This window comes from Protomyctophum bolini (genome assembly GCF_963924005.1).
Source record: "Protomyctophum bolini genome assembly, chromosome: 15".
Classification (NCBI taxonomy): domain Eukaryota; kingdom Metazoa; phylum Chordata; class Actinopteri; order Myctophiformes; family Myctophidae; genus Protomyctophum; species Protomyctophum bolini.
The window spans coordinates 8,428,012-8,454,875 of NC_137876.1; the positions used below are offsets into that span (position 1 = coordinate 8,428,012).

At 42.7% G+C, this 26,864-nt stretch overlaps 1 protein-coding gene across 3 annotated transcripts in view; it reads left to right on the forward strand.

The window, feature by feature from the left end:
* The first annotated feature begins 2,790 nt into the window (after nucleotides 1-2,790).
* The window catches only part of bahd1 (bromo adjacent homology domain containing 1), a 28,528-nt gene continuing 4,454 nt past the window's right edge, over nucleotides 2,791-26,864 (forward strand). The window contains exons 1-6 of one of the 3 annotated variants that reach the window (XM_080784080.1): nucleotides 2,791-2,961; nucleotides 19,006-20,763; nucleotides 23,628-24,025; nucleotides 24,433-24,592; nucleotides 25,122-25,201; nucleotides 26,719-26,810. In XM_080784080.1, coding sequence (XP_080640206.1) covers nucleotides 19,137-20,763; nucleotides 23,628-24,025; nucleotides 24,433-24,592; nucleotides 25,122-25,201; nucleotides 26,719-26,810 — 2,357 coding nt within the window. In that variant the 5' untranslated portion in view covers nucleotides 2,791-2,961; nucleotides 19,006-19,136. Of the gene's footprint in view, nucleotides 2,962-3,188; nucleotides 3,300-11,761; nucleotides 11,868-19,005; nucleotides 20,764-23,627; nucleotides 24,026-24,432; nucleotides 24,593-25,121; nucleotides 25,202-26,718; nucleotides 26,811-26,864 lie in introns of those variants that run through there. The other 2 variants (XM_080784082.1, XM_080784081.1) reach the window with 2 other exon arrangements.

Consider the following 26,864-nt stretch of genomic DNA (forward strand, 5'->3'; position numbering starts at 1 on the left):
CTCAAACGGTTCAGCATGGGGCCCATGATCCTATACTGCAGAGGCACCACCAGAGCATCCTGACTGGATGCATGGGAACGGCCCTGCCCTCAACCGCAAAGCACTGCAGAGGGCCATGCAATAAGCCCAGAGTCAGTGGATCTGAGCTCGCCTCAATCCAGGATATGTACAGTACACCAGTCATCGTGTCAGTAAAGCCGTATAGGATTATCACACCCATGGATTGTTTTAGTTGCTGCCGTCTGGCAAGTGGTACCGTACCGCAGCCTCAAGGATCGGACCAACAGGCTCCTGGACATCTTTTCCACCAGGCAACCAGGCATATGAATAATTAACAGCCTTTTGCCTGTCTGTTGCCTGTCTGCCTGTTTGTGCACGCACAGACAGACACAGGTACATACTATATACAGTATGATGGTATATGGTGTGGCAGCAATCCATCTCCCAGGGGTCTAGCACATTTTGATGAGATAGACTCCTGTGTTCTTGGCTGATACCAACAATCAGGGATTGTGTATTTGGCTGATGACGTAACTATATGGTACGTTTGTCGTTTGGTCATTACTTGTGCGAGCAGAGCGTGCAAGTATACTGTAATCGGCTGCGTATGTCGGTGGCGGCGCTCGGCCAATCAGGGATTGTGTATGGTTGGTGGCGTCGCTTGCTCGGCCAATCAGGGATTGGCTGATGACGTAACTATGGCATGTATGGGTATGTGGGTATGTGGGTATGTATGTATGTATGTATGCATGTACTGTATGTAAAGGAACAGGAATCAGACAGAGTTATATAGAGATCTAACAAGTCTAGGCAGTTGTAACTCGGAGGGGACAGAGACTGAGTCTTAAATCCCGCACCCAAGTTTAGTCTAAGGGACCGAGACAGCTGGGAAGGAAGGGGACTCAGAGGGGAGCTACATTAGTAGAAGTGCGTTGAACTTGAATGCTCCCACAGCAAAGCCACTTGCAGCTCCTGAAAAGGGAGTATGCACAGAAGTTTGTGATTGTGAGCTAACTTCTATATAGACAGTATTATATTGAAGCCCATGGTGTACATACTAGGCCTGACTGACACGCCTTACATTGCCATTTAGTGCCCTATACAAACATTAAAGTCCATAGACTTGGCTGGCAAACGATTGACCTAAGTGCTCTAAACAAACATTGTAGGCTAATAACCACAAAGTCCATAGACTTAACTGGCAAACGATTTACGTCATAATGTTGCTTTGTAGCTGTTGTAGCTCTTGCAGGAGCCACAAATGTCAGATGTATCTTTGTATCATAATGTCGCTCCACTCACCAGGCTTCCATTGAAAATTATGGTAGACTGTATTATATCTGCTCGACTGTGAACGTAGAATAATACTCTAAACAAACATGCCATATGACGTAATCTTCAGAAGCCATGCATTGGAGGGGTTATGTGAAGATGAAACGATGCAAAGACGTGTTGAGTAATAAGGGACACAGGGAACCAGGTACCCAGCCAGGGACACAGGGAACCAGGTACCCAGCCAGGGACACAGGGAACCAGGTACCCAGCCACAGGGACACACTTATAGCTCTGCACCACTCAAAAATCAGGAAAGACTAGCAGGCTACTAAAGAAGCCAGCCCTGAGCCAGCCAGACAGAATGGCCTGGTGAAGGAAGATATAGGCTATACAGTAACCTTCTGAAAAGGGACTCTTCTCTTCCCCGCCTTGTGTGTCTAACTCTAACTCAAGCTAGAATTAACACAAATATTTCGAGTCCAATGTTCTAAAACCAACCAACAAACCCACTTCTGCCAGTGCCTGCCTGTCGTGAAAGCCCCATAGCAGGTGGCCCACATGCTATCTTTATATGACAGCAACTGCCTCTGCTCCTACTATTATCCACAGTCAGCTAAATGTTAATATATGCAAACATTATGTGTTATTTCAGCACTTGGCTCTTGGATTTATGTGTATCCTATTTGGGAATCACTTAAGGAGAATAGTGAGGAAAGAAAACGCCAAATAACTACAGTACAATGACTACATACAGACCCCCTTTCCACCAGTTGGGAACTGGGTATCAGTTCAGAACCAGTTTTTAGTTCCTGAGCCAGACCTCCAAAATTGGAACGTTAATTTTGAATTGAGTGGGCAAAACCATACCTATATTAAATTAATATATGATAACCCTTCCACAGTAGTAGCTTTTTCATATATATTCTTTGTTGCATATTTTCCTATAGGCTATAATGCCTAATTTGCATACCGGTATTTAAAAATTTAAGATTTGGGAAAACAATAAATCATTGTCTTTGTGTAAGTAATCAACTGACGTTTCATGGTGATAACAATTTAATATAGGTATGGTTTTGCACACTCAATTCATAATTAACATTCCAATTTTGGAGCTCTGGCTCATGAACTAAAAACTGGTTATGAACTGATATCCAGTTCCCAACCAAACAGAACAACCAGTGAAAAAGGGGCCACAGACCCATTTAACAAAGTCCCCCCTCAAGTATTAATTAATTTGCAGGCTACTTGTTGGACGTACAGGAGGACACTAAATGGACAATTTTCTCAAGCAGATCATGTAGCTGTTAATTTAGCTATGTAAAGAACATGCAAGACATTACAAGTCATGCACGACCATGTGTCAATTAATTAGGCCATCCGGGTGGGACTGTACAGTTTGACATGTGGAGGGTGAGTCCGTGGCCCTTTAAGAAACTCCATGTTTTCGCAACATGATGCGTCAACATAAAAGCGGATGATGCTGTTATGTAAAAACACGCTGAAGTGAGTCGCAGTTTACAAAAGCGCGAATGAAGGCGATTTACACCTGAGTTTATGTATGTTAACAACACACAAATATGTAGTTTATATTGCAAACGACTGGCATCTTTACGCTGGGACTAATCGCGCAGTTTCGAGAAAGGCTTCGTTCTAGTGGATCGGGACAGATCAACGCAACTCAACTGAGTGAGTGAGTGAGTGAGTGGTGGCGAGTCGCCCACTGTTTTCCTTCACTTGCGAGAACGATACACCTGACCCATCTCTCTCTCTCTCTCTCTCTCTCTCTCTCTCTCTCTCTCTCTCTCTCTCTCTCTCAGCTGTGTAAAAGTCATTTGTCGTTTGTACGCGACTGGGTCAGTTGTCTATGGACATGGTTGTCAGCACAGGTCTACAGTTCACGGTCACTGGGGAGAGAAACAGCCATCAACTAATTTTTACAATCAATAAAGAGTGTGGACTGACTGACTATATCCAGTCAGCGCTGACACCCAAGTGGCCCAACCAGCTGGAATAAAAGATCAATGGTACAGTATCGCCTACACGGTATCACCTATACTGGTCACCACCTGAAGCAGATTTAAAGTTTGTGCAAGTCTTTGTTCAAATCGTATGAGTAGTAGGCTAGTATTGGCTACTATTTATTCCAGTCTGATGTGGTACAGTGGTCACAGAAAAAGAAGTTGTGGCAGTCACTTGTGCGTAGCTAAAATATACCGTGGGATATGGTTGCATCACAAGATGGTTAATGGCAATATTGCTGTTGCATGATAGACTGAATGTATAGGCTTGCATGCTAGATTAAATCTAGGCCTTGTGTGTAGCCTATTACAGTAGTATAAAATTCCTCTTGGCCAAAATGCTGGCTTCGGTTGAATAATGTATGTTCTTTTTGAAGAAAAAAAACAGCCTCAAACCATTAAACAATACAGCAACAATAACTAAATGCCAGTAGATCCAGGCTGGCAGCTGCTTAATAGTTTTGGGAAATTTCAAATTTACCTTGTTTTCACAGCAATTCTGGAGGCCCTCCTATGCCCAGCTTTGTGTGTCTGTGTGTACCACATTTGTGATGATTTTATTGGCTGATTGTAGCTGAAGTTTAAAAATTGTATTGCATTGCATCTTTGCATCACGGTGTATACTACAGTATAGCATGGACATCTCCTGCTCAGTTATCTTCATGATTTAATTTCAATGACATTCTGTATAGAACCGCCTAAATGAGACACACACCAGATAATGGCATGTCAACAAGTCTGCAATGAAAAGGGTCTGTAGCTATTGGCTACATTATGTCTGCTATTCTCTCTTCTCAGCAACATTGATTGATTTTTGATTGAAATCTTATTAACAGAATTATTGCAGAATTTGCAGAATTACAGTACATTTCAAGCACAAACTCAATACAAAGACTGTTAACTGTGAGTGGACGACCCACTTAAGCATTACTCTTGTTTACAAGAGGGTCCACCATGTTCAATTCATCAAAACATTTAGAGACGTACAAATAGACACTTCTATATAGTCAAAGAACAGAACAGGATTTCATCATAAAGGAGGTAAAAAGGGAAAAGAAACATATACAGTGAGGGGAAAAAAGGGGGGCGGTGGGGGGGATTCAGATTTTACAGGGGCCAGTTTCGAATTGCAGCCGTCCATAGGTGCTCTTTGAGAGAGGTTTTGAAGGAGTCAAGGGATTCACATGTCTTAATGACTGTTGGTAGCGCGTTCCACATTTTGGTGGCATAGGAGCGAAAATAATTTGGTCCCTTGTTTGTGCCGAATCTGGGTTGTACATGGTTCGTTGCACTCCCTCTGGTGTTGTGGGTGTGGACTTCTTTAACATTAAGGAAGTATCTAGACAGGTTCATGGGTCTCTTGGTGGTGTATCGAATCTTGTGGACCAGACAGACCCATTGCAAGATGCTGTACTCTGTCGTCGACCCTAAGCCATTCCAGCCTGTCAAAGTGGACAGGAGTGAGGTGGGTTCGGGGGGTGAGGCCAAGTAGGAGCCTGACCAGTATCACAACATGATACGCCTAGCCTATGAGGTTGATGTCATGGAGCATAGCGGCACACCACCAGCATAAAGCTAGACATAAATCCAGGACATAAAAATCCCAGTATATCTGTAGAAGTGCCCTGTTGTGTGTCTAAAGTATGAGACACATACAGTAGATATCTCAGCTGTCTTTATCATTCACTGCTGTAATAAAGACGGGGTGGGGGTAGGCTACCCATCTATTTAGGCAACATGTGGTTGGATAGTGATTGGATAGATATGTTAAAGTTTAGACGAAAGAGGGCTGAGGCTGTTAATACAAATCATTGGAATATAATCAAATGGAATGCAATTTGTATGACTTAAAAATGACTTTGTATCTTTCTGTTTTAGTATATCTTTGTTATCTGCTTACCTCAGAACAAGCTCCATCTAAGCTCTCATAGTACGTACCAATTGCCCTGGAAATTCAAGTAAAAAAAAAGTCAAGATCAATTTAGATTTGCAGCCACAAAAATAAGCATAGATACAACTTTCACCACAAAGGATTACCATTCAAGCGTCAATGTTAATCCGTGCAAACCACAAAGTGGACTCTATCATCCTAACTATATACGCCCATGTTCAGTCAAACAGGCAATAGACAGACACCATGGGCATTTTAGTCTTGGCAAAAATGTTCCAGAAGAAGTCCATATTGTATACCAGCAACAGAGGCTAGTATTGCTTATTAATAACATTGCTTATTATCTACTTATTGCGACCATAGGTCGGAGATTATTATGAAAACCTGTCCGTCGTTCCGTCAGTCACGCCACCATATATGGCCGTCAGTCCCTCATGCCTCGTGACACGTCACAAAACCATATATGGCCGTCAGTCCCTCATGCCTCGTGACACGTCACGCCATTTATTTATTATGGCCATTTCCATATACAGTATAAAGATCACGACCCAAAACCCTGGATAGCCATACAGATTGGAGAAGACTGGATCATCAGATCTCCATATATGGAGCTGACCAGTTCTGACATTCCTTATGTTGATCCTGCCCCATCTGTCCTTCCTCTTCGATGTCTCCCTTTTGACTGATGCCTGTCCATTCAATTCATCAAACCCTGTACACTCAAGACACACTTCATATATGGCCAGACCTCATCAAACCCTGTACACTTAAGACCCTGCCCCCGCTGCCACCCTTAGATCTCTATATATATGGAGCTGACATGTCCTGACATTCCATATGTTGATCTGACCTCATCAAACCCTGTACACGATCCATATATGGCCAGTACAGAATTCATTCCATATGTTGATCTGACCCCCCATGCCAAAGCGCCAGCGCTCGCCCAGCACTGCAGCAGTCTGCTGTCACCCAGGTGGATGCGTGCACACAACCTCGAGGTCACTTCTCGCCCTCAGGGCGTCTTACTGGTTATTTCTTATTTTAACGTATTTAGAACACATTCACAGTGGGTAATTGTCCCTGGAAGATATGGCACAGAACAACAATCAACAGTATCATCTGACTAATATAACATAACAAGACATCAATTTAACGCAGCCAACCTTTCTTTGTCCCCAAAACTTTTGAGAGGAATAAGTGCTTGTGAACCATTGCCTACATCGAAGTGACTGTTGAAATACCAACTATCCAATTCCAGTCATGAATTTGTGTTGATCAATTCTCTTTTCCTATATGTTTGCCAGCTTATAATTGATGAGATATTATCATAGCCTGGGTATCATTCGGGTTTATGATCCGGTCGGGAGTGGATGGTAATTTACGTCATGTTGTAGTCAATGATTTGTAGTCATCAGACAGGCCGGAATCAAAAGTACCCCAAATTATTCCTGCGACCATAATTTTAGGGCCTACCCACAGCCTTGTGTTTTATGAACACAAGGCTGCTGTACTTTATACCTCATACTAAGCATTTAAAGTATGAGGTATAAAGTACAGCAGCCTTGTGTTCCTAAAACAGAAAGATTGGGTATTGGGTAAGACTGACGTTATGTATCTTTCAGGACCTTTCACTGCTTCGTCTCAACCATTACTCTATTGCTCTGGTCTCGGCCACCGCGGTGGATATTTTGACATTCCGTTTTTTTTGTTTTTGGAATGTTGCCACTACTGTTGGAGCGGTCATAAACTACACAGGTTCATCCCGATGTTCTGGGCATCTTTGTAATGTTAGTGTTAGTAAAAAGCAGGTAAAAGAATAACGTTTGAGGCAGACTAACATCAATCACTCTACACAGTTCACTGTCGTAGAAAAGGTGCAGGTTTACCCCGCAGCTATGTCGTCTCTGCCTACAGGAAATACGTAAGCTGCGACCATGAGACCCGTTTCTGAATTAGTCTATAGAAAGATCAGACTTATTAGCGTGAGGTAGTAATGGAACATTATACCTCCCGGGTTTTGGGGGGCAATGGAAGGCGGGACTTTTCATAGTAAAATCTGCCCATCTGCTTGGCACTCTAGCGCCTTTATTCTGAAAAATTTCCCCGCAAAAGTCGTGTTAATATAGTAAATCAATTACTAACCGTAAATATTTTTGTTATGTGTTATTTTTGTTTGTGTCATACATGTGTTGAATAGCCCTAGGCTTAATAATACATTATATATGTGTGCACCAAGTGCACATTTATGTGCATAGAATTACCTCTGGGGTTAGGTTGGGGTCGTGAGTCAATGGCAGCATTATTTTGGGGTAGAGGACTGAAAAGTAACTAAAGGATACTTCATACAGCCTTATGCAAACAGTAGAATATCAGGCATACAAAGTTGCTGGAAGTAACTTACTAGTTATACTAGTAGGAATGATGGATAACTGAATCTTCTCTGTGATGTGCTTGTGACAAGTTATAGGACGTTTTGGCATTGTGTGTCTACAATACATGTATATTTCATGCTGAATGCGCCTGGCTTGGGCTGGTATTTCAATCTGTTTCACTTGTCTGAATATTTCACTAGTTGGTGTGACCAGTGAATCCCAATGGGCCCAGGGATTAGCAGGGTTCTGTTAGTGCAGTCTTCTAAAAATCCATTACCCAGCCCCCTTCCTCTCTCTCTCTCTCTCTCTCTCACGCTCTCTCTTTCTCTCTCTCTCTCTCCCGCCATGGCACAAGGCCAAAGACACAGCTGTGAAAATTACAGGTCTGTTTTGTGGAAGCATAGCAGAGGAGAGGAGGTAGACATGGTTGGAAGTGAGTAAAGAGACAGAGGGAGAACAGAGACCCAGAGAACGGAGTCAGCTGTCCACAGACCCGCAGCTGTGAAGGTTAGAGCCTCATTCAGTTATCGCACACTGATACGTGTGTGTGTGTGTGTGTGTGTGTGTGTGTGTGTGTGTGTGTGTGTGTTTGTGTGTGTGTGTTTGCGCGCGTACGCCAGTGCGTGTTACAGAGAGTGAGAGAGAAAGAGGGTCTGTGTATGTATGCGCGCGTGTGTGTGTGTGTGTGTGCTGTTAGAGTTTGTTGTCTGTTGGTAGTGGGGCCTAAATCCCGTTTATAAAGTGACACAGGGCAGAATAGAGGGCCTCAGTGTGACAGCCAAACATCAGACTCTCTGCTGAACAGCACATGGCACCGACCGTCCTTCACTCTGGCAGATGCTGAAAGTCTGACTGAGGTGCTGGCAGAAGGGCAGGCAGGATGGCACCTCCTCCTCCTCCTTCAGCCTTCTTCAGCCGTGTTGGAAATACAGCGACAGGCCTCCTCCGTTAGAGGGTCATTGTTCCACATGATGATGACAATCTCTCTCTGTCTTGCAGTAAATCTGTCTCTCTCTCTCTCTCTCTCTCTCGCTGTCTTTCTCTCTCTCCCCGTGCTATCTCTATTTGTCACTCTGAATCTTCCTGGCCAACATCTGTATTTCAGAGCGGCTGTCAGTCAGGCAAAGAAACGAGAGGACTGAAAGTGAAAAATTGCCTCGCGCCCTGATTTCTGCGAAGCTTGACTTTTTCTCTATACACTGTGAGATGTGTTGGATTCCTTCGTCACTTTCCTTCTTCTGCTGTTCTCTCACTCTGTCTTTGAATTCAACCATCTCCCACTGCTCTCTCTCTCTCTGCCCCCGCCCTCTCTCTCTCTCTCTCTCTCTCTCTCTCTCTCTCCATCTGTGATCCCCAGCATTTCTGCCCTCTCTGTTTGAAGAGGTGCAGCCAGAGCACCTAATTGCACTTCCTGTCCTGTTTCCTATCTGATCTGAGATTCTGAACTGTCATCTTTACATGTAGGCTACATTCTCAACTTAAGGATAGAAAATGTTTTTCTATCTTGTTCAGTGTTCTGCCAACACTGATTTGTCCATATCCATGAGTCACGACCAACACTTACTCTGGTATGCAGCCTTGGGCTCATGTTTTGTTTTTAAAATGTTTGTAGGTCTAGTCAGTATGTAGCACATTTAACCCATTTTGACCTGAGATCAGATTCTATTAATGTCTTCTACATCCTGACAGTTTTCTGAAAAAGCCATGTTTCTATGTCAGTCGTTCTTTGATTTTTCAAAAAGCTGTCTTTATAAGCTCGTAGTGCGCCACTCTGACTCGGTGGCGCGCTACATGAGCTTGTAGATCTGCTATTTTTCAATAGCTAAAGCCCAAAATGGGTTAATCCACAAAGGTGAGCTTTCATAAGGCATAAGAAAGGGAAATAAAGAATAGATTAGAAATAAAATAGAGAGAGATAAATGCACCAGAATTACTGTTACACCATTTAAAGATTACATTGTTGGATTGGAAATATTGGTAACATTTTACTAATATTGACTTGTACACACATCTTCATCTACATACTGTACATTTCCTCTACTTTGTGATTATTGGATTTACTATAAAGTAAGTTGTAAGAACAATGTATGAGATATCGATGCTTAATCAGTCACCTGGTTTCATTTGGAAAAGTGCAGAGTGGGTAATGCTGGCTGCGCTCAGTGTTTTTATACTTACGTTAGCACGCTACCATTCTGTCTTCTCAGGGTTTCAAATATGGCAATCTATTTAAAGAAGACCTGAAAGATTAATGTCAATTCAGTCGACTTGTGCATGTTAGTAGATCGGTAAAGGACAAGTTTTAGGTTTGTCTTGATTGTGTTTGCTGATTGTTCCTCTGCCTTAAGCTTCTTACTACTGTCTACCTAATTGTTTGTTTGCTCGTATTTTAATTACTCTTTCACATTGTTTTAAAATGTCATGTTTTGTGTGATGTTTTACTATTATTGTTTCTTTTGTGAAGCACTTTGTGACGCTGTCTTAAAAGGTGCTATATAAATAAAGCTTTATTATTATTATTATTAGGTTTGCAGGCTATCAGTAAAATATCTGAATTAGGAAGAATGCACAATTTATGTCTTGGTACCCACTACCCATGGGTAATCCTGTACTCATTAGCCCAATAAGACTGGGAAAGCATCTGTGTCCTTTTAGGATTTAGCTAACAGTATATGAGTGTGTTGTGTGTCACGATTTTCCCAAGTTCTTAATGAGTTACGGAGATAGGGCAAGATCTGTTTATTTGATTTTGTCACCTTTCCTTTTCATTATAGCTATTGCAATTTTTTTATTCACTCTCTCTTTTGACATCCGGTTGAAATACCACAGCCATTCAATCCCCCCCACCTCGCACACCACCACTAATACTAGAACACTCACCTCAAAACAAAATCAGCCTGGTATAGTATTCTTAAACAAACCTAAGTAAGCTTCAACGGTTACACCTAACCTTATTCCTAACCTTAACCTCAGTAAAACGGTGCCAAAACCTAACCCTATTCCTTCCTACTTAACTTAACCCCAATAAAACTTTGCCTAACCATACCCATATTTCTAACCCTATTCTCAGTAAAGGTAGAACAAAAAGAGGGTAACCATGTTTTAAGTCGGGCATTCCAGTTACCACCACCCAAGTCTTGTTGATTGCAGACTAATAATAGAAAATAGTCTTGCATGCAGAAAAAAAACAATATGTTTCACTGGGTTGATTCATTTAATTGTGACTTTGGCACTGTCAGATGGAGAACAAAAAGTGTTTGCATCCCATCAGTCAACAGTGGTAGACTGTGAACCCCTGCCCTGTACTGTGTGTTAGTAAAACTGAGGATTTCACTGTGTAGTCTGTGTAGACCGTTCATAAACCCCCCTGAAGATCATCATGAAGGTTATTTCAAGGTGAAACTTAACTTCAAGCAGGACTTTCATGCTGATTTTAAGGAAGACAATGTTCAGAGTGCGCTTGGCTGGCGTAGTGCATTGCATTGTCTGAGTTCATTGTTTTGTAGTGTATTCTTGCGTATATGCTGTGTAGTGCAGTGTATAGGTCATATCTCAGCAGTCTGCCCTCCCTGCCTCCACAGCACTCACGCCTCATTAAGTTACACACTCAGCTCGTTTACAGCTGTTAATTACACACTGTAAAGTTGATATTGATGAGGCTAATTAGCATCCATCCCAATTAAGCTTGATTTTTGACTGGATGGCAACTTTACAACATAATGGCTGTCAAACTGTTTTGACAGCATGGTCCTCGACGTTGTTTGTTTTGACTATAAATGTTGTTTTTTTAGACTGATGTCATAGACCATCCATTGGTTAGTAGGCTATCCTAGCCTACTTGTCTTATTTCAGCTGTGTCTGATATATTTCGGGGGAGAATTTTAAGTTTCTTCAAAGTGCACTGCAGCTGCAGGATCACATATGCTATGGTGATTGTCTTGTGCAGTCCATCCATATAACTCCTGAGTCCTGACCTTTATGGAGTCGTGTTGTTGTTAGATCGGCGAAGTTTGATCATTTTTCCACCGGGCGGTAATATTATCTTGCCTGTGCAGTGTGCACCGCTGCTCTTCTCTTGATGTCCCGGTGCAACGGCAATATCGCGAATGCAGCGCATGAATATTATCTCCAGCATGCTGCCACTTCGGAAGTAGGTCACCGTTTCACCGTTTTGCCATGTCTGTGTGGTAGGAGGCTGTTTAGGTCCGCGGATCGTCTCTCAGTTCGACGTACAGTCCGAACGTATACAGTGGACTGGCGATCAGGACGGGATTTTAGTCTTCTTCTAAACCGAGAACGGGACACAACAAGGTAATGAATCTTCAAACCCAACGGCTGTAATTCCAGTCACCATTGCAGATTAGAGAGGATCGGGGGTGTACATACAGTAGCCTACATTTGAACAACTAGCCCGTGTGAGCTCGTAATAATATTATTATTGACTGTATACGGCCAAACCTCCCGTTCGATCAAGCATGTTGAGGTTGGACTGGTCGCTGTTGTAGCCTACTGTAGATCATCGTCCCGGTGAGCTTTTTACTTATGATATCATGGACTAACAGCCGCTCTATACCACCGCATGCTGTCAAATAACCCTGTCTGTCCAGCACGATGGCCAACTCTGACTCTGAGATGCAGGAGCTTCTGATCGAAGGTGTTTATTTTGTCATGTAATCACTGTTCAATACTCGTCGGTGTTCACTGAAGTGCATCCATGTTGATCGTGTGCTATTAGTTAGCGGATGCGGATCTGTTTATAATTGGTGGTGGTGGTGTAGTATTGAACTGATGATTTGCCCAAGGAAAGCGGACTTCGTGATACGCCCTATCTAAGCTGCACACAGCGCAAGAGCAGATTCCCAAGGGTTTCTCCGTTTTGCCCCTTTCTCGTGACAACTAGAATGAAGAACAGCTTACACTATGCCCTTGGTTTGAATCCGTTTTTAGACAATACAACAGTTCTTAAAGTGTATAGCCTCTGACTGCCATATACTGTATGTTGCCACATCCGCAACCGAGCCCCATCTGACTTCTAATAGCCTACAGATTAAACTCAATTAAGTACTCAACGAGCTGCTATTGAATGCAAAAAGAATGGCCATCAATTGCTTCTAAATTGGATACGGTACGATACCGTCTAATGTGCGCCACAAAATCGTTTTAGAAATTATTTTACAATAGACTTATGCTGGTGCTGCTTTGTGACTTATGCTGGTGCTGCTATATGGACATGACATCCATATAGTCCTCCTAATTGAAACTTTTTTTTCTTTTTCTTTTTTACTGTAAGTAGCCTAACAGTATAATATATTTGCTTAGAGATGGCTTCCAGCCAAGTATTTTCCTATACTCTCTTGAATGGACAACTTTTTGCCCTTGCTCCTAGACAGACTCCTGAGCTATATTAGGCCTATACTTATTACTGCTTAGTACCCTTATACCTTTAATGCATAGCACAGCAAAATATTGAGTGTTAATTTAACTCTGAGAGTTGTGACTGGTTCTCAAAGTTGGGTCCAGGGACCCCCAGGGGTCCATGGAGGGGCAGGGGTTCCAGGGGGTCCCTAGCAAAAATGATGAACAGTTTAAGATGAGTGAACAATTAGGATTTTACTTTACTTATAGGCCATCTGACCACTTAAAGGATTAGTTCACCCCCAAAACGACTTATTTTCTATCAATTACACACACCCCATGACGCCTTCATTTCATGGAGAATTCTTAGTTTTTGTCCCAGTCCAATTCAAGGCTTCAGGGTGTATAATTGATCGAAATTAAGTATTTTTTTTTTGGGTGAACTACTTACTCCTTTAACACAGCAGCGGAGCATTTTTAGAGCATGTTTGTTTATTTATTTCGTTATAGTTTATAATTGGGGGGGCTTTTCTGACGTCCCACTAGACGGACCTCGACCTGCAGGTTGAGAACCACTGGCTTAGTGGCTTATAGGCTATTGGTTCTCAAATGTTTTCATGTCACGGACCCCTAAACTGATATGTATTTGGCTGTGGACTCCTTTTTGTGCCAAAGACTTCCAGAAGAGCTGATTTGTTTGAAATAAATGCTAAACTATTCAAAATATTCCAATACTTTCGAGATTAAAATTCACTTTGTGCTCGCGAAGTGGCACTTTTTAATAGCCAGCGTATAAAATATATATTTTTTTGTGATGCTCTATTAACACATTTTGCTGGGGACACCCAATTACAAGGACACTGTGGCTCCTCAGACTCCAACAATCAAGTCTGCATCATGTGTCTATACAGCATTACTTTGACCAACAGTTTCTCTTTGCCAATAATATCATCATCACAATATTATTATTGATGCACTCGACTAACGATATTGCAAATTACCTTTTCTCTTGAGGAAACATGTTTCTGCTCTCCAATTAGCTGCTGTCTTTTCCCTTTATGCTTGTTATGTCATATCCAAATGAAGCAACATGATTTGATATACACAGACAGGGGTCAAATGTGAGTCTCCTTCTGTTCTCTTGTTATCTGAAAATGAAACTGCTCTCTCATGGATTGCATTTCACGGTTCACAGAGTCAGTTGGCAAAATGGCCCAAGCAAGTTACGAGACGTTTGAAACTGTCCCGTTAAAGTTCTGTCTGTTCCGAGTTCAGCATTAAGCTATAGCTTCCAGTATAACTTTGCTTGAGTCAGTTTGAAAAGATAACATCAATGTTGAGGAAAGTCAAGGAGCACTGCTTATGTAGGTTATGGTGAAGGTAGAGTTTAATCAAAAGCCATACATACACATATTCACATTCCTTTAAAAGCATCTCTAATAGTTTTTGTTAGATTAGTATACTCTCTTGACTGTTGTTGGTTGCTGTACATGTAGGATCAAATACAAAATGTGTTGCAGATAATCTCTCATGCTGTCTCTTACTTGCAGCCTATAGCAGTTTTATTGAAAAACATATATTTTGTTCTTGTGACTGTACTTAGCCGCATGGCATGGTAACAAGCGTACTCTTCAGTGTGTGGGTGTTTTTCTTTGCATTTTTGGCGAGCAGGTGTATTCATGGAGGTCCGACTTTGCTTGTGTTTTATAAGATGAATCAATATTTCTATGCTGTGCAAAAATGGTTCTAGCAGAGTCGGTCATCGCAAGCATTTTTGGTCATAACTCATGATTACTCTTGTTTCTACTCACTACGCTTGGTTATTTCTTTGAATGGTGGAAGAAACAATGTCATAATAACATTAATTATTAAGTGGTAGTATTAGACTCCCAACCGACCAACATGTATGAAAGAATATATACTGAGGACAGAGACATTTTAAGCTTTTAATTTCATTATTCTGCTGTACAGAAAAATCCTCCTGTTAATTGTCTCCACCGGGCCGTGTGTGTGTGCGTGTGCGTGTGCGTGTGTGTGTGTGTGTGTGTGTGTGTGTGTGTGTGTAAGCAGCGTCCAATTTACGTGAAATCTTTCACTGACTTTCCTACTTGGGTGAGGAATATATCCCACCCTTTTCACATTGGCCTGTTATAGCGCCACCAACAGGTGGGTTTTGCAAAACACATTTTTGGAACAAAATGCCTCAAATCGAGGCGTAAGATGAAATGGCACCCTTTTCACTTTGGCCTATTATAGCGCCACCAGGAGGCCACATCCTGACCTGCCCTGGTGGATACCTGTGCACAGAGGGGCACTTTATGTAGTTTAACTTTAACTGTGAGACTGCAAGTTAACGTTGGTATTAATCCAACGAGACATGGAAGCTTGTTCAACAACTGGCTAGTCTCTCGAGACAGACTGTTGACAAATTCAAAGGAAAAGAGGCCGCTGTTTTCCCTTTGTTTTGCAGATGTGTTCCCAGATTGACAACTGGATAAACGGACACTTCATCTAATAGCCGCATCCTGAAACCTTTTATTGAGATTGAACTGAAGCAGCATAATTGTTTTTGACAGCAGATTCTAATAGGAAGGTGGTTCCATGTCTTTAAAATACACACATTGAATGTGATTGCCTCTAACTAGTGGATGAATTGTCTGCAGCTGTACCCCCCCCCCCCCCCACACACACACACGCACGCACGCTATACTGAAAGTGTTTTTCACACAGGGAGTCAAGTGTTCTAATACAATGACTGCCTCATATTACACTTCCTCACCCATTGGAATTACAGAACTTCTGAAAGTGAAAGTGCCTTCTACTGCATGCAGTAGGTTCCCAGCTTTTCAGTATCAGAATCGGTTTATTGGCCAGAGAATCTGTTTATTGGCCAGAGTATGTTCACAGAGGAATTTGACTAGTCGGTGCATTGCTCTCACACAGTAGAAAAAGAAGGAAGAAAGAAAACACATCGTTGCATCGTAGTCATGCAAAAAAAAAATATGTGCGACCTCTCCTTCTTTTTCGATATTATACACTTACACATAACATTCTGTTCATGTGAAAGTGAAGAGGAACTCCCAACAAAAGCCTCTGCCAAAAATGTACCAAAATATGGATTTTATGAACCACTTTAGTTTGTTAGAAGAACATGTTATCTTGTTTAAATTTCTTCCTATTTTTCACCTGAGAAGGAATCCCATGTTATGATTTGAAAGATATGACTGCCCCTTTTCCTTGTAGATTCAGGATTAAACCGCTTCTCTAGGCAATTACCAGCTGTTTGGTCAAATCATTAGCTTATCTATCACTTATTGCAGATCTGATTTATGCTGTCGTTAATATGAATGAAATTAAATTGGGTTGGTGTAGGGATGCTAATTTAAAAAAAATCATAATCGCTAATCCAAACAAAGAAAATACACTATTTTACAGTAGAAGAATATCTGCGGTGTGAGTGTGACTCATACAGAATTGACCAATACAACGCATTTTATTTCCCTAAGAAAGGGGGGGGGGGGAAATTGTACGATGATTTTTAGGAAGAGGATTCACACGCAAGCTAGTATAATAGGAAAAACATGACAAAAAGAGTCCTGGTCCTAGTCTACATGTCGAAGTGTCCCTGAGCAAGACACTTATATAGTACATACCACAATATGCAAATATACAGTGACAATTTAAGTACAGCAAAAAGAGCATAGACCAAAGTATTATTATTATTATTATTAACCACCTGACCACCACCCAACACCTGAATGAAGTGAAGTTGAGACTGACATTTCCCCTATGGGGCTAACAAAGTTCTCCCTTCTCTCTCCCAGTATTAAAAGTTTATATCATCACACACCAGTCACCAGGCAATGAAAACAAAATCTAAAGAACAGTGTGAATGTTGCGTACGTCATTAATCTATTCAAACGCGGTCTCATGAAGTCAGAACGAGTGAAAAGTTGCCCCATTGATAGAAAAGTGCAAATTCATCATCTGGCTGCAGTTCAAATTCCAAAATAACAAATATAGGTAGATCAGTACAGAATATTTAGTTCATATCACAATGTTGGTGTCCTAGACAGTATGAGCCATTTATAAACAACAGATACCAGAAATAGACCTGGAGAGAGCCACATGTAATCACCCATCTTAACCCATTAAGACCTAGGCTGAAATTCTATGTCAGTGGCTCAAACTATACATTTCATGTCAAAGACCCCAAAAATGGGTCTGGGCCGTGGCTCAGCGGTCCAGGCACCTTGGCCGGTAGCCCGAGTCTGGCAGTGTGCCACAGGCTCGACTCCCGATCTCGACGGCCTTTACTGCATGTCTCCCCCCCCCATCTCTCTCCCCCATTTCCTGTCAGCCTACTGTCTGTCCCTCTATAAAAAAAAATGTAAATAAAAAAAACATTAAAAAAAGACCCCAAAAATGATCCACATCATAGGCCTTCATTTAAAAAGATCTGTGTTGGGGTTAGGGATCCCTTCCAAATGTAGGAGGGAGTTGACACTGACAGTGGAGAGAGTGAAACCTATGATCTGAATAGTTATTATTTACTCTTATACATTCTCTCATTGGGCTAACTTCTAGTTGGTGAAATAATAGTGAAAATAAACTGTTCCTTCCTCATGTTGCCAGGGACCCCCTGGAATACTCCAGGGGTCTAAGGGAGTACTGTACAAATATTCACAGCATTCAAACCCCATGAGAACTGGACAGAAAGCTGTCTGGAGGGGTACAGGCTTTAGTTCCGACATACTATTGTTTCCGACTGTCATTAGATCGACCGGGTTCGAGTCCCGATCCCGACGTCCTTTTGCTTCGTGTCTTCCCCCCCATCTCTCTCCCCCTTTCCTGTCAAGCTACTGTAAATCTATCAATAAAAGGGAAAAAGCCCCAAAAAATATCTTAAAAAAATTAAAACAAACTCGTCTTCCAGACAGTGACATCATCGTTAGTCAGATTTCTTTTAAAATGATTGCAATGATGGCAATGATGTTTAGATTTGTATTATGGCCAGAACAATGCTTTCCATTATTAAAGAGAGATGGGGAGTGACACGCAGCAAAGGAGAGGCGAACCAGTGACACTGTCAATGTCGCTGGCATTAGCAGTGCCCAAACGGCTATGTTGAACCGACATTTATTCAATTATTCAGGTGAGATTGATATTTTGATAACGTAATAGCTTTGGAGAAACAAATGGAAAATATATGTATCTATTAATTCCAGGAATCTCTGTGTACTAGGGCTGGGTGCAATAATCGTAATACCGCCATACCACGGTTGTGTACGGCATACCACGGTATCGAGTTCATACAGTAACGGCAATTTATTTTAAAATTCTTTGTCCCACGATTTTTTATGTAACCCATTTTTTTTACCCGGTGCCAATTGCCTGAGGCGTTACTCTCCCTCTGACTTTATTACTGTAATCCTTGGCGTTACTCTCCCTCTGACCTTATTACTGTAATCCTTGGCGTTACTCTCCCTCTGACCTTATTACTGTAATCCTTGTCGTTACTCTCCCTCTGACCTTATTACTGTAATCCTTGGCGTTACTCTCCCTCTGACCTCATTACTCTCCCTCTGACCTTATTACTTGTGCAAGCAGAGTGCACAAGTACTGTGGTCGGCTGGACCAAAAGTGGTATGCGTGGTTATAATTGGCTGTTGATGGTGACGTGATTAAGATATGTTTCAATGTTGGGTGGGTAAAAGGTAATGTATGTATGTTGTCGCTATGAATGGTGGTTTATTACCACGATGACAAAAAAAATCCATACCGCACCAGCCCTAGTATGTATGTACTCAATGTATGTCTGTCGGACTATATATCTGTCCTTTGCATATCTCGAGAACTCTGCTAATCTATTTGACTTCACACTTGCTGAGTGTATTGCTGAGGAGGTGTGAAGTGATTGGGATGGTCATTCACCAAAAAGGGAACAGCACTAGTCCGAAAATGAATCCAAAATATAGTATGTAATATGTATGATTTATAGCCAAAAAATTGGCTGGTGTGGTCTTTTTAAGCCTTGCTCAGATAAAGGCATATGAATAAGTAGCACTACTAAATACATACTGTCTCTCTCCAGGAGGTGCGCGTGGGCCCAGCCGTCGACCCATGATGATGCCTATTTGAAGGGCCGCTCTAGCCGACTCACACCACAGCACACCCTGGGAACCTTTGGAAGGAAGAGGTGGTCTGCTTCTCCATGTTGAGACCATGGTCAGAGCTCAGCAGAAACACCCCACAAAACGAGGGAGGCCTCGGAAGGACAAAGGAGGCAGTGGAGGTGCAGGAGGCCGACTGAAAATAGGGGAGAAAAGAAGGAATCGCTTGAGAGATAAGAATAAGGAGAGGAGAAAGTCACACAGAAAGAAGAAACCCGTAGTAGGCGATGAAGACACCCTGGACTGCTGCGTCCTGCTCACCCGTCTGGAGGAGAAGAAGGTGCTGGATAATGAAATGGATGCATCAGGAGGTGGGAAGCGAAAGAGAGAAGACATCAAGCGGAGGAAACGATCTGTCTCCATTCATAGAAGGACCAAGTCTGACAACAAACCTGGACAAAGGAAAACGTCCAAAGCCAATCAACAAACACTGGAACCAAAAATTGATGAATACGAAGCCTTATTCCCATTGCCCCCGCCCTTCCCTGAGCCTCGCAGGCGTAGAATGGCCTCTCTTAACGCGGAGGCCTTTAACAGCTTGCTTCTCTTTAGAAACGACTCTCTGACTCACATGAAGAAACGGCAGCATCCCAGTGAGACTCTCACTAAAGCCACAGCCGTTAGCTGTAAGGGAGCTAAGACTGAAAAGGTTCCAAAGGGAGAGAAACCAGACATAAGTGAGACGCCTAAACAGAAAAAGAAGAGGTCAAAAGTGGAGCCTGAGAGCATTGACTGGCTGACGTTACTTACACCGACACCCAGACGACAGGCAGGTCTCACTGCTGCAACGCTGCTCAAGCTCACCAGCACTGCGTCGTTACACAAACGACCACGCAAGTCCGACCGCAAGTCAGGGAGTGAGGCAGCGACAACTACGGCACAAAACGAGACAAGCTTTAAGGCAACCACGCAGACCAAAAAATCTAAACATCCCCAGCATGCACAGCAAATAAAGCATGGAGAACAGGACTCAGCCCATTCCAAGGTGGGATCAAACATCCAGAGATGCTGTAGTTTGTGTAAAACAGAGTCTCTGGATCCGGGAGGCCAGTGGAAGGGGAGCACTACAGATCAGCAGTGCCATAAACCTGGACTCCACTGTAGGTCTATGATGGGGGCAGGGCTACCTGCAAAGCCTATCAAAGAGGAGCAAGTTGAGACTGAGGTTTCCCCCTGCTACTGCTGTACACAGGAGAGGTGTGTTGAGTACTGTCACAGACTGGCCTTGTTCCTGGACGAGAAGAACTTTGAGGAACCTGACAAAGGTTCACTTTCCAAGGTCTTCCACCACCACCACCACCATCACCACCACCATCACCTTCAGTCCCCCCACTCCATACCCCACCCGGCGGCATTAGCCATCAGCCCCCACACATACACCTGCTTCCCCGGTTACTACGTCCATTTCAGCCACCCTGACACGCCGGCCTCCTCCATTCCTCCTATGACGTCATGCCCACGGGGCAACAAAAGACCCAAGCTACTGCCCAGCCCTGGTCCCCAACCCTCGGGGATCCCACATCCAGTGTACTGCTGCACGTCAATGGGAACGTGCTATGGAGAGCCATGCAGGATCAGTGGCTACTCTGCATACACCAGTGTAATACCCACCATCACCAGAGGAGGGTGCTCCTACAGTGCCACAGGCTGCAGCAAATGTAACCACGGTGTCAATCGAGGTAAGCAGAAGGATTTGATTTGATGTTGCATTGAAATTAATTTAGGCCTTTGTGTATTTATTACATTTCGTTATCATCCATACAATATCAAAATCAGAATCTAATATTAATATTACACATCACACAGTATGTACTAATTAAGATGGTGTTACCGGTAGTAATACTAATATCTTGAATTAATATAGCGCCTTTCATGAACCTAAGGACCTTTTTACAAAAAAACAACCAAACAAACAATAAACAAAACGACAAACGACTATGCCATAAACCTGAGGTGTCTTTTCAAGGCAGCCTTAAAAGAGTCCAGTGTGGGAGCATGGAAAATCTAGATTGGGAGAGAGTTCCAAAGGGTCGGTGCTGCCACACTGAAGGCTCTGTCCCCCAAGGTTCGCTTGTTTGCCTTGGGGACAGAGAGGAGGTCCAAGTTTGTGAACCGCAGGTTCCGTGTCAGAGTAGGTTTATGGAGGAGACCTGAAAAGTACCTGTGGCGAATAATTGGACCCAGGGTAAGCATGTACAGTATATGGTGAACGGTAGTGGACAAAGTACGGAAACTTTCGGTACATCGTGGATTTGTGATTAACTGGGGCTGGGTGTGATGATCAGAGGAGTTAGATGGTGACAAACTGTTGTCTGTTGGAGAGTTATGACTGGAGAGGGTCTGTGAGGCCAAGGTAGGTGGTGAGGCGATCAAGGAAGATGGTGTGGGAGACTGTATCGAAAGCTACAGTATCCAGTATGAATGCATTATGCAGTTGTCTAGTGGTCCAGTTAGCCCTAGAATTAATTCAATACAAGATTGCATGATGTATTCCTTTTCCCCCCCCTATATGTTGCATCTATTGGGTTTACTGTGAAACCACTGCACAACCAATTGTTCCTTTTGGGACAGTAAGCTTTACCTTACTGTACCTGCTTTCTGCATATATACACACTTTTCACACTTTCATAACATTCGCAGCAGTACTAATTATATGAAACCTTTCTTCAATGAGTGCACACATAATCACAAATTGCTAGGTGTTTTGCAGATGGTGTGGGGTAATTTAAATCACACCTGGTGGCTTGTGATTACGTATGCGCTCCTTTAAGAAGGTTTTCATGCATTTAGTACTGCTGTGAATTCCCGGTCATTTACAGATGAATAATGGTCTGTGTGAATCTCTGTGGAATAGTGGAGATATTTTACAAAATAATAACTTTCACATGGATTTGATACTATATGACAAGAACTGACCGCCAGTCACAGGGTCACAGGAATTCATTATTGGGTGAGTACACACACACAGAGCATGACAAATTAGAACGCCCCAGAGGTGAACCCCCCCATAAAATGGTGTTCTCCTATAGCTTTACTCAGTGTACTGTATATGGAATATCAGCCCTTCTGGTGGTGCAGTGTACAATAGGAAATTCTACTGAATAGAAAGACACGCATAGTATTAGAGTTTATGTGTCAGAAAAGTGTCCTAACCCCTTTTGATTTAGATTCTAAAAAGGTCTGTTTGAAAATGACAGTTTTCTGAAAAAGCTATGTTTTTTTCAATAGCTAAATTATAACAATGTTTAAAACACCAAAAGGGGTTCCCGCCCAAAATGGATTAAGTGTCATGCTGCCGCATTTACAAACCCTGTAATATATTTGCTTATTATTGCTTGATTCCAAATAGTAGAAGTAGTATTGTGTGCGTTTGGAAAGGCTGGTTATTGTGGAGTAATATGAATTCCTAATAGTGCATGCATGGCAATGATAAGTCTATAGAGTTAGAAATCACCACTTGTTAATCGTTATACCAAAAGGTGTCTCTAGAGTCCCCTATTTTGGAATGTCAGAGGGAGTGTATGGTGTGCCGCAGCACGAAGTGTCTGCCATTTCTCTCTCTGTTTGAATGAGAGCCACAGAAGCAGACGAGCTAGGTCTTAAAGATGGGGTGAAGTGATCACGTGAGCAGAGCACCAGTTGTGGAAAGTAACTACTGTATGTACATTTACTGTACTGTACTTAAGTACAATTTTGAGGTATTTGTACCTTACTTGAGTATTTACAATACTTTTACTTCTACTCCACTACATCTCGGATCCAAATATTGTGCTTTTACTCCACTATAATATTTTGATTATTATTACAGAACACACATTAACCACTTCAGCCCTATATATATATATATATATATATATATACACACACACATTTCGTCCAATTGAAAATAGCCAAAGTACAAATTGTGAGTACTTTTTCCTCCACTGCACGTGAGCACAGAAAACTATTTGCTCAAGGGTTTGAAGCAGGTTTTCAACAGGCCTGTGTGGTCAGTTCCCCAAAGTACACACTCAAGTGTGCATGTGTCCGCCTGTTCATGACCTCATTCAACGGCACTAATTACACATGATCACATCTCTCTCCCCCCCTGCGCGCTCGCACGCGTCACATGGGACGGAATCAAAATTGATATTTGGCAGCCTTGGTGTGAATATTGTGTGTGTGTGTGTTCTGACAGAAGCTCTAATTGGCTTTAATTGCCTTCTCTTTTTTTCTATTTGCCTTGGCAGAACTAATTAAGAATGGTTTGTCATTCATGTCTCTATTATGTAACCTCGTTAGAGTGGTTTTCCACAGTGGTCAGAAGGCTAATTCCATGGGTCACTCTTTGTCGTGTGTGTGTGTGCGTGCGTGTGTGCGTGTGCGTGTGCGTGTGCGTGTGTGTGTGTGTGTGTGTGTGTGTGTGTGTGTGTGTGTGTGTGCGTGTGCGTGTGCGTGTGCGTGTGCGTGTGTGTGTGTGTGTGTGTGTGTGTGTGTGTGTGTGTGTGTGTGTGTGTGTGTGTGTGTGTGTACTCTAACCCTCCCATTCTGTTCTAATCATCAGCCCTGAACGACCACCATAGCCCCTCCTTCATCCCCATCTCTCCGACCCCTCGGACCCTCACAGGCTGCCCCGTGCCCACTGTGCCTCCAGCCGGCCAATCGGTGCCCCACGTTCAGACGCCTCTCTCCGACCCCAGCCAACCGCAGCCGCCGCCACAGGTGGCGAGGGAGTGTCCACGGAGTGCCAAGGCGCCCAGCGGGTCGAGGTCTGGCGCTCGTGGCAACGGCGGCGGCATCGGGCCGGCAGTCTGCCCGCCCCACAGGGACAAGAAACAGAAGCCGGGCTCTGCCAACGGCGGAGGGCGAGCCGCCATCAAACAGCCCAAGGGCCACCGGCAGAAAGACACCAACGGCTGGCGGGCGGTGGGCCTGCCGTTTCAGAAGGAGGTTTTCACTGTGGTACGTCGTGGTCCACGATCAAGACAACCTGACAAAGGACATTTTTAATGAATTGTGACAGCCACAGTGATCGATGTCATCGTCACTGTTTCTCATCCCGATCATAATTGAATCGTCAACGTTTCCTCGAAAACCACCAGTCATGCGTTTACAAGTCAAAGACTTTACAACAGTGTACAATTCCCTTACTAATGCCTGATTTTATAATTAGTTGCGTCCCGTGTAGCGCAACCAAAATATTATCAGCTTGCAGATCTGATAACTTTGGTTAGCACAGGTCTTAAAAGAGAATTCCGGACCAGCGCTTTTCTTACCGTAATAATAATAACAACAGATTAATGTAAGAAATGGCCCATTCAGAATTCCCCCTTTAATGGGTTGAGGTGTCTGTGTGCTCCGTCTCTCAGGGGGAAGAGACTCTGGTGTTGAGGAAGTGTTTCGAGGCGGTCCAGAGGGACGGAGAGCTGATCCAGGTCAGAGACACGGTTCTGCTGAAGTCTGGACCCAGGAAGAAATCTCTGCCTTTTGTGGCCAAGATCTCTGCCCTCTGGGAGGACCCAGAGTCAGGTAGGACACGCAAACGCACTTGAACACACGCACGCACGCATACACGCACTCAGCCACGCACGCACACACACACATTTGTATTTACTATACATAAACTATGATGACATCATCATTTTAGGATGGTGATTTTATTAATATACCATTTTGCCCTTTTTGTCATTTTTTTTTTTTAATATATGTTTATTGGTAGTAGGCATCAACAATTTAGTACAGTTTGAACATACCATTTTTTTTTTTTCTCCCTCACCCCATCCCTCCCCCCAGTTATCGTCATCATTAAAACAATATAGTACAGAGTACAGACATACAAAAACAAACATACATACAGACATTTTTGTCATTTTTAACCTATAATCTTGAAGCCGAAAATCGCCGATCTGCAATTTTAAGATCTGCTATTTTTGGTGCACGACACCAGCGTAGTCATGCATCATTATATTATGTTAGAGAATGATAGCTGTATATATTGCTTGAAACATGTACCTTCATGTAATTAGTGTACTCTATCTTTGTGTGTCTTTTTCTTCAGGAGAGATGATGATGAGTTTGTTCTGGTACTACCGGCCTGAACACACGCAGGGGGGGCGCAATCCCAGCATGCATTGTGAGGTGAATAGCCCAACATTATGCCACATTTTATTCTTCTACATTCTTTACAGCTTTTTCATACAGCACATTCAAGCTATGTTCTGTCAATGCCTTATTGGCAACACTCTGTATTGTGTTGTGAGAAGTTGTTGGTGCCGCTATTAAAATAGTTTGCCATTTTGAAGTTGATTTTGTAATTACGCAAGCATATGGTAATATGCAGAAGCAAGCAAACAAGTGTGAAAAACACACACACACACACACACACACACACACACACACACACACACACACACACACACACACACACACACACACACACACACACACACACACACCAATATATTCGTTTTAAGGAACAGCTGTTGTGTTTGCTTCTTGTTGTCAGTAATCTCCCTCAGGAACAAACAGAACTTTGTTCAGTCTCTAAAAACAATTAACCACCAAGCAGTCTAACCGTTCATCACAACTCGAATAAAAACATTAAACACAACCAAGAAGGAGCATGGTAGATCTTTGGCTCCCTTTGAGGGAAGTATTCCTTTTGTTCCGTGTCTGTAGTCTGTACGCAGACTTATTATACAGATGTAGTCTTTTGTAGAACATGTTTAGGAGGTCAAGCTTGAAGGCCTGAAACCCTATTGTTTTTGTGCTGATTTAGGTCCCGCTGCTGTTGGCAAATTTCTGTGAGATGGTAAATGGTAGAACCAATGATTTGATAATGATAATGCAAACACTCGCATTACCTGCACAATGATTATGACCCTCAGTGGCCTGATGGGGGCGCTGTAATTAAAGGTCTGTAAGTGCAGTTTACTTGAAAGCTACTAAAATAAGATACTGCAGTCATCTTGCCTCACTACAAATTAGCCTAAAAAACGGCTGAAGTTGTTGATACCTTATTTAGCTTTAGTAGAGGAGCCCGCACAGCACACCATATACTGTAGGTACAAAATACTTCTTTATTTATTAGTTAGTCTGACAATGTTTTGATCTTCATCAGGTCATGTGAACATACACAACAGTTTGTCCTTAAGAATCCCATAAGAATGAGGTTCCCCAATATTGTTCAATCAATCACCCACATTTTGGTGCCACGCCTGTTACTGAAGGTGTGACACATCAACACTGATTGAGTAGATGGGAAGGGGAACCCATTAACCCATTTTGACCTGAGATCAGATTCTAAAAAAATCTTCTATATCCTGACAGTTTTCTGAAAAAGCCATGTTTCTATGTCAGTCGTTCTTCGATTTTTCAAGTGGCGCGCTACGAGCTTGTAGTTCTGCTATTTTTCAATAGCTAAAGCATAACATAAAAGGTTATCAATGTTAGCCAAAAGGATTGGCTGAGCTGACACAAACTTTTCACCACCTGTCGATGTGCATATTGTACGTCCTCTCACCTTATTTAGTTTTGAAAATATTGACCAACGAACTTCAAAAAGATGTGAAGCAGCTCATAATCAGATGATCAGGGATTTGTCTTGTTTTTTGGGGATTTCATGTTCAACCCCACTCTTTTCTTCTTGTCCCTAGAATGAGATCTTTGCATCTCGTCACCAGGATATAAACAGTGTGGCCTGTATAGAAGATAAGTGCTATGTCCTGACATTGGCACAGTACTGTCGGTAAGAATGGCATCACTATCTTTTTTGGGCATGATTAGTCATGTAAATTGTAAA